Source organism: Nicotiana sylvestris, chromosome 12 (assembly GCF_000393655.2).
Source record: "Nicotiana sylvestris chromosome 12, ASM39365v2, whole genome shotgun sequence".
NCBI classification, from domain to species: Eukaryota; Viridiplantae; Streptophyta; class Magnoliopsida; order Solanales; family Solanaceae; genus Nicotiana; species Nicotiana sylvestris.
Genome location: NC_091068.1, coordinates 166,884,412 through 166,896,930, shown reverse-complemented (window position 1 = coordinate 166,896,930; position 12,519 = coordinate 166,884,412). Strand labels below are relative to the sequence as shown.

The window sequence follows — 12,519 nt, the reverse complement described above, 5'->3', positions numbered from 1 at the left end:
AGTCATGAAGACTGGGCCCTGTCTGACACACTCACAACAAGTAGCATTATGTGCTAATGTAACAGATGAGGAAGTTTATGAGGGGTTATGCTCGATAGGAGATGACAAGGCACCAAGAATAGATGGATTCAATGTTGTGGTTTTCAAGAAGTCATAGAATATAATGAAGCTGGAAGTATGTGAAACAGTTATAGACTTCTTCATCACAGGGAGACTCTATCAGGCAATTAATTGCACCACTCTTACCCTGGTACCAAAGATACCTAACCCAGCAACAGTGAAAGACTACAGGCCCATAGTATGTTGCACTGTTCTGTATAAGCTTATTTCTAAAGTGATGTTGCTAGATTACAGAAAATGATGAATTGCATTATATCTGATGCTCAGGCAGGATTCATTCCAAAGAGGAGGATAGCAGATAACATAATTTTGGCTCATGAACTAGTCAAATCTTACAACAAGAAGCACATTTCTCCCAGGTGTATGATAAAGGTTGACATACAAAAAGCGTAAGACTCTGTGGAATGGGTGTACTTATAACAAATCATGGAAGGATTGGGATTCCCTGAAAAATTTATTGGATGAGTAAAGACTTGTGTCAAGACAATTAATTACTCTATTGTGCTTAATGGGGAATCTATGGAACCCTTTAATGCAGCTAGAGGCCTGAAGCAAGGGGATCCAATATCCTCTTTTCTCTTTGCTATTGCTATGGTATACTTGAGTAGCCTGCTTAATGGATTGAAGGAGAAAGGTTATAAATTTCACCCAAAATGTGGGAAGCTAGGCATTACTCACCTAGTTTTGCTGATGACCTGTTGTTATTTGCCAGAGGGGACAAAAACTCCATTCAAAAATTGCAAGCTTGTTTTGTATCTTTCTTAGAAGCATAAGGGATGAAGGCTAATATGGCTAAGAGTGCAGTGTATTGTGGAGGCATCAACACTAAGGAGAATAATGAAATAATACAGCCGCTGGGCAACAGTCTAGGAGAAATGGATTTTAAATATCTAGGAGTTCCACTTGACACAAAGAAGTTGACTGGGGTGCAATTGAAGCCGCTTATTGGGAGAATAGTGTCTAAGATTACATCTTGGACTGTAAAAAAGCTGTCATATGTCGGAAGAATTCAACTCGTGCAATCAGTGATTTTTGGCATGCAATTAAATTGGTTCCAAATCTTCACATTACCAGTTAAAGTCACAAAACTAATAGAAGCTTATTCCAGTGCTATATGTGGCCAGGGAGGAATGAGATCACTAGGAAAGCATTAGTTGCCTGGGAGAAGATATGTCAACCTAAAGTAGCAAGTAGACTCAATCTACACAACCTACAGATATGGAATAAGACAGCAATTACAAAGACATTGGGATCTACGCCAGAAACAAGATAAGCTATGGATAAAGTGGATACATGCGTATTACATTAAAGGGCAAAATGTAGATAGCATTGGCATACTACAAAGTGCAAGTTGGATGGTAAGGAAAATTCTAGGAGCCAGGGAGATTGTTACACAACTGAGCAAACCTTTAACTGGGCAGGAAAGTGTGATCAAACAGATTTACTTACAAATGATACCACCTTATCCAAAGATACATTGGAGAAGGCTGATGTACCAAAACATTGCTGAACCAAAAGCCATATTTACGATGTGGATTCACAATCTATGGAAGGATGCTAACTGTGGACAGATTGCTAAAGTGGGAGCTCAATGTTAGCCCCATCTGTGTGTTTTGTCGAGTGGAGAATGAGACAAGAGACCATCTCTTTGTGGAGTGTGGATATGCACAACTGTAGGGGTGATTGTTTTTATGGCTATAGATACAACCTGCTACACTCCACACTTGGTGCAATTTATACAGTGGATCATCAAACAAACGAAAGGCAAATCAAAGCAGGCACGAGGGCTAAAAATGCTATATAAAGAAGCTATCTATGCCTTATGGAGGGAGAGAAACAACAGGGTATTTGAAGGGAGTGCACAAGCCTATGAAAGTGTAGCACGTGAGATTGTATGTGTATGCAACCAAAGAGCTGAAGGGATTGTGAAGGGGTGGTTACAGCAGCTTCACTTTTAAACATGTAAATATTTAGAACAGAGGCGTAGATAGCAAGATGTATAGGAAGTAGGGAATATTTGTTTACTGCTCTTTTTGATTTGGCTAACCTGCATTTAAGCTTAGCTAATGCGCTGTAATGTCTTTCACTGGTGATTAATGAAAAAATTTAGTTACCAAAAAACAATATATGAGTGACAGAAAAATGTAAATGTTCCACCCTTTGTTTTCTAGCATACAATTCTCGTACACACATGATGACTTTGAGAGGATAAACGCTCTGACTAGCAGAGCGCTGCTCAGAGTGCTGCCTTTTCTCTTGAACTCATGACTTCTTTCATATAGCTTCCCTGCCACTAGCAAGAAGAGCTTCTGCTGCCGAATCCAAATCATGAGGAAAGAAAACCCTGAAGACAATAATGGTCAAGCGAAGGAACTCAAATCTTCACGAGTGACAGAAAAACATAATTTTGCCCAAAAAATGGCATAGGCATGGAACTACAAGCAGAAAATTCCCAGGCTGTCTCCCTGCAGGAATGAATAATTTCTGAGATGCCTAAGGGTTTGGGTTAGCGTGATAAATCCTTAGAATTTGTTTTAATCAGCTAAAAAGAACCATAATTTTGACATTCTATTGGAGTATAAGAAAGCATTACTCAGCCCCAGAAAATAAGAAGAATGAGAATACCCTGAAAGTTATTTTGTCTTCAGAAATGAAAAAGAACCATCATTTCCCATATCTTTCTGTATAAGAAGATCATCTACTTTCTTGCAATACGAGTATAGAGATGTGACAAAGAGAAGACGTTATAATCACCTGCAAGTATTGTGGTACAGTGTCTTGCCCAGTTGGTCTATGTTAGTGATGCCTTTAGTGCCTGCAACAACTTCAAGCACTTGCCTGGAAGAAGGGAGCTGATATTATTCAATAAATCAAGATTAAACTCGAGATACGGAGAATCATATGCAGCTAGAAGCTCTACTACATTGCCAACTGCCAAGGCATAAAATAGGGGTAAATATCCCACAACAGAAAGAACATTATATAAGTAATTCCTTTGATACCCCCACTCAGAAGCATTCGGAGAGAATTAGAAGAACACAGAATAAAAGTAAAAGGGGTTAAGATATTCAAAGACATTGGGTTTTTTCTCTTTTTCTATTTTCCTTTTATTCTTTTTGCTTCTTTTTTTTAACTCTTGGTGGAGAGTGGCACTTGCCAATTTGAAGTTCAGTGGTATGTGTAGCAATGATAGTTCTTCTAGCTTCTCTGTTTCCTCCAAGTTTGCATCCTTTGCCAACTGTAAAGTTACTTTTTCCTATGAAAAAATAAGTATTGCAAGTAATCGATAACATATAAAAATGTATTTAATGGAGAAAGGAAGGGTACAAAACACTGGTATCCTGTAAAGAAAATCAAATTGAATAATATAAGGAATAAGGATGTTGTAGCTTTCATTTTCAATCAGTTTCAATCTCATGACCACTGTTTGAAATGATGTCTATTTAAAGACAAAATGGGAAAAAAAATCATATCACTAACCAAGAAGAATGCTATGACACTTACCGAACTAAGCAAGGCTCATTGCGACCTTTGACAAGGCATTCTTGATCATGCCTCTCCTTTTTCTTTGAAGGCCACGAGGATTTCACAAAATGTATCCCAGCATGTGAATTCTTGATATCACAGTATGGTGAATCCGTTTCAATCATCATTCGCTCAACTGGTATACCCTTTACGACTTCAAGGTTCTCAGCTGTCTTGAGAGAGCAACCATTTACACCTAATGAGTAGTTCAAACAGAAAGACATGAACAGATATAAGTAAATCAGAGTCTAGCAATCTCAAATATCTGATGGAAAACACATGAACATGACAGCTTCTAAATTACAATATTGAACATAACAGACTGGAGATTTCACCTATAAAAACATTACTAAATGAAAGAAGTTTATCACGATCTTCAGCACTTCCAGTGAAAGAGTGCGCAACACCAGCAACAAACCTGTTCAACACAAGGGGTTTATCAGAACACCATATATAAAACTGCAATTATGAATGCAAAGCATTACACTAACCATGATAATGTTGCCTAATGTCACTTAATTAAACAAAAGTCGGATACTGCCTCAATTCCATAAGACAGATATTCACAAAAACAGCCTTTTAAGTTACGTCAGTATTCAATAGCAAATCTCGGCATAAGCTGGCCCCATAAAATTTTCTGACATGGAAGGTAAGGCTGTCTACATCTGCTTTTTCCTGAACCTGCTTAGGCAGGAGCCTTCTAGCATTAGGGCATGGCTTCATCCCAAAAGGACTGAGATATAAGAGTCAAACATAGTGGTAAAATCATGTGGTTTATTACTTTATTTATTTTTTCACTTTTAAGCTGGCCTATGGATAATCTAACCACTACATACTATAAGAAGTTCTTAGATAAAATTAACTTGATCTTTCCAGTATTCTCATACTGATGGGGATTACATAGTGAAAATTAGAAACAAGCCAATTCGTGCTATCTCCTACAAGTACAAAATTTTTACCGATCCTTATTTCGTTCAAGAATGTCGCAAAAATCCTGAGCAGCTGCTCGCATGTGAAGAAACATTGGCAGTTTCATTCTATATGCTAACTCAAACTGCTTCTCAAAGTACCTATATTTCAAAACATTGAAAGAGAAAGCAAGACCACATCAGCAAAGTGGAAACAAGGCAAGCCTACAGAACTATAGTCACCAAAAGGTTCCCTCTAGATCCTGGTGCACCTAGACTACCAGTGGAAGAACAAGAAGTAATTCCTCCGGAGAAACGGTACATGAATAAATGTCACCAGAAAGAGGGTTTGGTGGCAGGGGGGATTGGGCCTCTTGCTTTTGTTTGGGGGGTGTGAGGGAGGGAGGGAGAAGGGGGGGGGGAGTGCGTGTTCATGCGGGCCAATTAAGGATGAAGGAAGAACTCATAGGGGCGGGTTATGTGAAGCAGATACATACTTCTTTTGAGTATCAGATGGACAAAAGTGAAGTCTATCATAGTCCAGCCCACATTCACCAATCGCAACCACCTTGTTTGAAATGAATTTTGTCGTCAGCAAAGTAAATAAATAAAAATATACTAGCATTATTTATTTCAACTTTTACGCACCAGGGAGACAAGTCAGAATTGAAATAGCTCCAAACTTGCTAGCCAATAAATATAAAGATTCATTCAGAAGTGTATTTTCACGAGGGAAAAGGAATGAATCACATGATGAGCGACCGAGCTATTATCAGAATGCAGATCATATACAAATGTGCATCTTATAAGCAAATCTTTGTCTAAAAAACTACTTACACCTTCACTATTTGATCAGCTTCTACACTAGCACAATATTAGGAAGTTAAAGAAAGTTGATCTCCAAATGTGTTAGGCCCTTATGAGATTATCCAATTCTTTAATTTCTTGAAGCTCTTCTTGGGGCAAAATCTTTTCCTTCTGTGATTTGCAGGCTACTAAAACCTCAAATCAGTTAAAGGATGAGCTTAAATTGATCAAAATTTCACATCTTAAAGTGTGCAAATGATTCAGTATTATTTTGGTTATACTAATGTCGTTTACGGAGAAAATCCTTGTTGAAAAGTTTGGAGCAAATAACAACATGACCAGTTAACCAGGAGTTTAAGCTGCTCAGAGTTCACACATTAGAAAGTATAATATTAAAGCTTGGCAAAATTTGCTAAATTGAAAGAGCATTTACTAAGGTGTAAATTGAATGAATCCATAACCTTATATATAACGAAATTTAACGTACTTTTCCTTTTTCTATTCCCTCTTTAGCCAATGTCAAAAGATCCTGCAAATGCTTTTCTGGATCCCCACTATCTTCAAATTCCTGCTTGAGCACAGAAGAAGAAAATGATAAATGCATCCAACATACATGAACGGGTAGGCCATTAGATAATATCAAGAGTCAAACCCACTTTGCATCTTGTCGGGTGCACACCCACAGTACAGAAAAGTCTTGCTGCAAAAAGAGTTAGTTCTCAAGGTCAAACGTGCCCATACAATTGAGAAGCCAATTCGCTGAAAACAAACACTAGGAAGAGTAAACTGGCTGAATAAGGGACATCTGGACAACCATCTGTTTCCGCAATTGCAAGAGCTTCTTTTGATTCTTCAAGAGAGCCACCAGTTACCTGGAAGAAACATTTAAAGCGAAAAAATACTCTTAGAGCTGGGAACATTTCTTTAATCAATAAAATAAAAGATTTTGCTCAATAAATTTCTCCAGCAACAACAAAAACAAACCTAGTGAAATCCCATAAGTGGGGTCTGGGGAGGGTGTGTGTATGTAGACCTTACCTCTAACTGGGAGGTAGAGAGGTTGTTTCCGAGAGACCCTCGACTCAAGAAAAGATATAAAGAAGCATTAACAATAATAAGATACTAAGAAATCGAAGCGAAAGATAGTAAGAAAACAGTAGGTAATAATAGCAATATAAGACTAAGGAAGATACCAGACGAACACTAATACTACTGGTATGGAAAAAAAACGTTCGATTACATACTAACCTTCTACCCTAATTCTCGACCTCCACACTTTCCTATCAAGATTCATGTACTCGTTAAGCTGAAGCAGCGGCATGTCCTGCCTAATCACCTCTCCCCAATACTTCTTTGGCCTACCTCTACCTATCTTCGTACCCACCAAGGCCAGCATCTCACACCTCCTAACTGGGGCATCTGTGCTTCTCCTCTTCACATGTCCGAACCATCTTAGTCTCTCTTCCCGTATCTTGTCCTCCATGGGGACCACTCCCACCTTTTCCAAAATATGTTCATTCCTAATCTTATCTAGCATGGTATGCCTGCACATCCATCTCAACATCCTCATTTCAGCTACTTTCATTATCTAAAGAGTTCTTGACTGGCCAACACTCTGTCTCATACAACATAGTTGGTCTAACCACCATTCTGTAGAACTTATCTTTCAGTTTTAGTGGTACATTATTATCACACAAAAGACCAGACTCGAGCCTCCATTTCATCCACCCCATTCCGATACGATGTGAAAAATCCTCATCAATTTCCTTGGATTACTGAGATCTGTCTCCAAACCTCCAGCCTCTCATTAGCATAGTCTCGCGTCTCATCAATCAGGATTATGTCATCTGCAAATAACATATACCATGGTACATTCCCTTGAATGTGGCACGTCAGTGCGTCCATAGCCAAAGCAAATAAAAACAGACTAAGAGTTGATCCTTGATGCAACCTCATCACAACCGAAACTCCTCCCACTGTCCTTACCCGAGTCTTATCTCTATCATACATGTCCTTAATTACCCTAGTGTAGGCTACAGACACACCTCTAACCTCCAAACATCTCCATAGAATATCTCTAGAGATTGCCGTGTGTTTTTTCTAGGTCAATGAATAATATATGCAATTCCTTCTTCCTCTCCCTATACTGCTCGGCCAATCTCCTTACAAGGTGAATGGTTTCTGTATTGCATGAATTTGAGCTAGTTCTCGGAAATATACACACCACGCCTCACTCTCACTTCTACCACCCTCTCCTAAACTTTCATAGTATGGCTTAGCAATTGATACCCCTATAGTTGTTGATGTTTCGGATATCACTCTTGTTCTTGTACAACGGAATCATCGTACTCCATCTCCATTCTTCGGGCATCTTCTTCGTCCTAAAAATGTCATTAAACAACTCAGTGACCCATTCCAAGCCTTCCCTACCCACGTTCTTCAAGAATTCCATCGAGATTTCGTCTGGCCCAATCGCTCTTCCCTGCTCATCTTATGCATAGCCCCTCGACCTCCTCAACTTTTATGCGCCTACAATTTCCAAAATCTTAATGACTCTCGGAGTGCTCAAAATCACCCAGCATAATGTTCATATCCCCCTCTTCAGTCAAGAGTTTATGGATGTATCTCTGCCATCTTCGTCTAATATGTGCCTCCTCTATCAAAACTCTGTCTTCCTCGTCTTTGATGAAGCTAATACAAATTTACCATTTGATGTCGGATTATAAAAAAGAGAACATGATGTTAATTAAAAGGAAAGAAATATACTCCCTCCGTTTCAATTTATGTGAACCCATTTGACTGGTCACGAAGTTTAAGAAAAAAAAAGACTTTTGAACTTGTAGTGTAAAATGAGGCACATATAGTTTGTGTGGCTATAAATCATTGCACAAAGGCAAATTGTTTCCAAACAAGGAAAGGGGTCATTCTTTTTTGCACGGACTAAAAAGGAAATAGGTTCACATAAATTGAAACAGAAGGAGTAGTTTTTTTTTTTATCATTCTGTCTACATCCAACATATCCACAAGATGAGTGTTGCAGAAATGTCAATGTTGTATGGATGTGCGATAATGCAAGATTAGACAAAATTAGAATGATCACATTTTGTAGAAAGGTGTAGGTAGCACATGGAGGATAAAATGAATGAGAGTCACTTCAGATAGTTTGATCATGTCTTATGTCGCCCTTCAGACACACTAATCTGCAAGTGTAAAACCATGGTGTTCAAAGGTGTTAAAAAGGGACAAGATAGGTCTAAAATCACATGAAGGTAATTATATCAAAAGACCTACAATATGCCGGAATCCATGCAAACTTAGCACAAAATATGTCACATGTGGATGAAAAAGACCCATATAGGTGATACCAATTAATTGAGATTACGGTTTAGTTTTCTAGGAATATTTTAGTCTTGTTAGAGATTTGTATGCCAATAGAAAACTTAAAGAATTTCTATTGCTAGAGAACCTATATCTTCAAATATTTGATTGATACGGGTCTAAATGGAGCAACATGGTTAATGAAGATTCATACAAATTATCCCAACTAGTTGCGGATTGAGGCATAATTGTTGTTGTAGAACAAGTCCAGTAAGTAATCTTCCTCGCTAATGTTGAAAAAAGAGATTTCTAGTACTAGTATAAGCTTATTGGAGAAAATGCTTTAATACTCAAATCTCCATATGAACAACAATTAGGTTTATTAGGACTTGGTGTTAATCATGTGGACAAAAAGTTAAATGAGAGATATTACTGCTGATATATTCCTCTAACTACATCAGTGCAAAGTCAATGACTGAAGTAACAAAACTAAAAGAAAAATGGATGCCAAAGGTCGAGAACATAAATACCAACAAATTACATGTTAAGTTAAACATCCTCCTATTTTCTCTTTTCCTAGTGGCACTAAACTAAGAAACATGATTTTACAATTAAATATTCCATCTTTTAGTACACTTTTAAGTGGTGAATCATTTGGGTTTTCACACATCAGAATTGTTAGACAAATTTTAAATTAGGAGCGTTAAACTTGATGTGCAATTACTGAAGCAATCCAAAAAAAAAAAAAAAAAAAACTTGGTAAAAGAATTGTAGAAAAAACTCCACATTCTTTATAGCAACAATATTCAAACAAATCCAATCAATAATCATAACATGAATTTGGAAATGCAAAACAGTAACATGTAAATAACAAAGAGAAATTGGGAAGGATTTACAATTATGCGATCAACTCCAGCGCTCCATGCCCTCTTCAGCACAGCTTGAATGTCCCCTATATGATATTGCTTCCCATTGTATATCCCTTTGAACATGCTATCTGAATTTGTGGAGTTTTCTTAGAATTAAGACAAAGAAAACAAAAACTTGACTGCATCTTGGAAATATGTGGCAGCTGACTCACCAGTAAAATTTACGGCTATGTCTGCTCAAAAAAAATCTAGTTAGATAAGGAGAGTATATTGATTACGACAAATTGACGCTAAAAAGAGATGCAGTACATCACCTATCATTCGTACCGTCGCCATGGCAGCTGAAGATGCTTTGGTCGGAAAAATACTTGCTTTTTATATTATTTCTAACAAGTTTCGGCTCTCTGAAATTGCGATTATAGCACATTAGCCCAATGTTTTATTGTTTGTTACAACTTGAATGCATAGTCGAATTTTTGGGCCTTCCTCGCGATCGGGCTAGCTTCTCCTTGAGTTGAGCATACTAGTATGTAAGGGGATTTACCCCTATAATCATTTTTCGTGCTTCTGTTTAAAAGATAGCCACCTTTCCCAAGTATTTACAACTTAGTCAAAATATAAGCCATCACACAGAGACTACTTTTCGGGCTGACCATTGTAGGGTATGACTGGCTGACAGATCCATGTCAACGAAGATTAGAAGCAGCGGTCCAAGAGTTTTAGAAGAACTCGGTCTCTACTACTTGTTGCACCTCCTTTCCGGGTGATTGTGGAAAGAAAGGAGTTTTTTCAATTAAAATAACATTATTCGAAAAGAAATTAATTTTATTTTTTACGGAGTCGCCACTTGGAATTATTTAATTTTGGTATTTCAAGTCACCATTTCATTTAAACCCTAATCAAAGAAAGTTTTGACTTCAAATTATGGTCCGAGAAACACAGAAGACCTGGTAAGAAATTCTGTTAACCTGGAAGGGTGTAAGACACTCCTGAGTTCCATGGTTCTAGCACAATATTAATTCAGATATCTTACATGTTTTAAGAACTTGATGTACATTTCCATTTTTACCGCTCTTAATTACTTGGTTATCACAATTATGAAATTATCTTGAAACGAATTACGTGTGTATTCGTTGTTTTTTTTTTTTGTATATCAAAATCATGTCACGTGTACGTGTACACAATTAATAACAACTTATAATTATTAAGATTGTTCTGCCCAATGTTGCAGGAATGCGTACCTTGGTTTTAATTTTGGAAATTGTAATTATATCACGCGAACATATATATAATCACGATAAATTTAATTAATTAAGAGCGTGCCTAAAAGCATACTAACGTATTCATGATTTGTTTTGTTACAACCCATATCCACATGTGTTAGTTCATGCCATATATTAGTTAACATAAATCCAAGAAGGAATTATCTTTGAGATGATAAGAAGTCAATCCTATTGGTCTTAAGTGATACAAGAGTGTATAAGGGTGATTAACCAGTATTAGAAGTTAAACGAATCAAGGATGTTGTAACTCGTATTTTCAGGTAATCTAGCGGTGCTTAATACACTCAAGAGGTCATTTATTAAGGTATTTTAATCATATAATATCCGTATCATAAGTCTTGAAGTCAAACGAGTTATGAAACAAAAGTCGACAAAAGTTGTCGCAACTTAGGTTCATAATTTTACTTAAACATTAGGTCAAATGTTTCTAATCTTTTCTCATAATTTACAAGGAATTACGGGGTGATCTACTAACCAAATTAAAGATCTATGAGTCTAGTTTCCAATGCATTAAAACGTTCATCGATACGATCTCGGAGTAGACAGATATTCACGTTTTCGCGAGACTACGCCAAGCACCTCTCTATGGGGCCCACTAAGGCGGTTTAAGATATTTGAACCTATATAGGATGCCTCCAACCCGTTTTAAGTCATTTCTTCTCACTATTTTCAGACCTTAGAACCCTAGGAACATCCTCTCAAGGTTCTCTCAAGATTCAAGACCCAAAAAAGGGCAAACAACACAAATCAAGTGTCGGGAATTCCGTGGCGCTAGTAAGTCTCTTGTTCTTCTTGTTGTTGCTCATTTTTGTGTCGTTCCAGCTCGTGTGGGAGGTTGTTTTAAAGGGTTTATGTTCTGTAAATACTCCCTCATGTTCTTAATATCAATCCTAGGTGATTTCAAGCCTTCTAAAGTGATTCTAGTGCCGAAAAACACTAATTGATCGCTAGTTTCGCTTTTTTGTTGTTGTGGCAGCATTGGAGGGATATTTCATGGAAATTTAAGGTCAAATTGGAGTTGTTCTTTCTGTATAAAGGTAAGGAACCTCTTACTCTATATGTATTTAAGATTATCCAAGTTGCGGCTAAGCCATTGAAGCTAGAACTTGTGAGATATATATCGAAAGGCTTGGTAGTAATGTTATTGTTTTGTGGACTGTTTTGCGTTGTTGTTGGGCTGCGTATTTTACTACTATCTTGTGGAGTTTTGGAGGAGGAAGGGTGTGGAGAAACACCATATATATGTAGGGTTATGGGCTGATAGTTATTCGTAACATTTCCAGGTTGTTTGACACGACTACGGTGGTCGTCGTATGTATGGAGTGATTAGGCTGTGTGTGGACTATTTTGGGAGGCTCAATATGTTTATTATTGATGTTGTTTGGGCTGTTTGGTGACTGTTTTGAATGGTGTGAGGTCATATATATAGGGGAGGTGCTGTCCGTTTCATCGTAAAATAGGTTGTGGTCGATACATAATAGTTATGACGCTTAAATGATAACGATAGTATCGTTTCTCTTATTGTAGACTAAGGAGTTTTGACAATTGCATAGCTTGAGATTGGGGCAGTATATACAAGGTATGTGAGGCTATCCCTTTCCTTCTTTTGCACGACTCTGATTGTACATAATGTAATGAACGAGCTTCCAAGATACTCTACTCTTAGAAGCTAGCAGTACTTACATTGTT

At 37.5% G+C, this 12,519-nt stretch overlaps 1 protein-coding gene across 2 annotated transcripts; it reads right to left on the bottom strand.

The window, feature by feature from the left end:
• Window positions 1–2,172: 2,172 nt before the first annotated feature.
• LOC104227867 (uncharacterized) lies at window positions 2,173–9,964 on the bottom strand. Of its 2 annotated transcripts, XM_009780224.2 has the most exons (12): window positions 9,862–9,964; window positions 9,760–9,780; window positions 9,575–9,675; window positions 6,175–6,232; window positions 6,017–6,060; window positions 5,848–5,928; window positions 5,051–5,121; window positions 4,605–4,715; window positions 3,981–4,063; window positions 3,625–3,841; window positions 2,875–2,958; window positions 2,173–2,464 (listed from the first exon to the last, which is right to left on the bottom strand). In XM_009780224.2, the coding sequence occupies exons 1-12, from the start codon at window positions 9,881–9,883 to the stop codon at window positions 2,395–2,397; spliced, it is 963 nt and encodes a 320-aa protein (XP_009778526.1). In that variant the 5' UTR covers window positions 9,884–9,964; the 3' UTR covers window positions 2,173–2,394. The 2 variants fall into 2 exon arrangements, with proteins under 2 accessions (XP_009778526.1, XP_009778529.1); XM_009780227.2 differs by lacking the exons at window positions 2,173–2,464; window positions 2,875–2,958 and adding an exon at window positions 2,966–3,376.
• Between the last annotated feature and the right edge of the window lie 2,555 nt (window positions 9,965–12,519).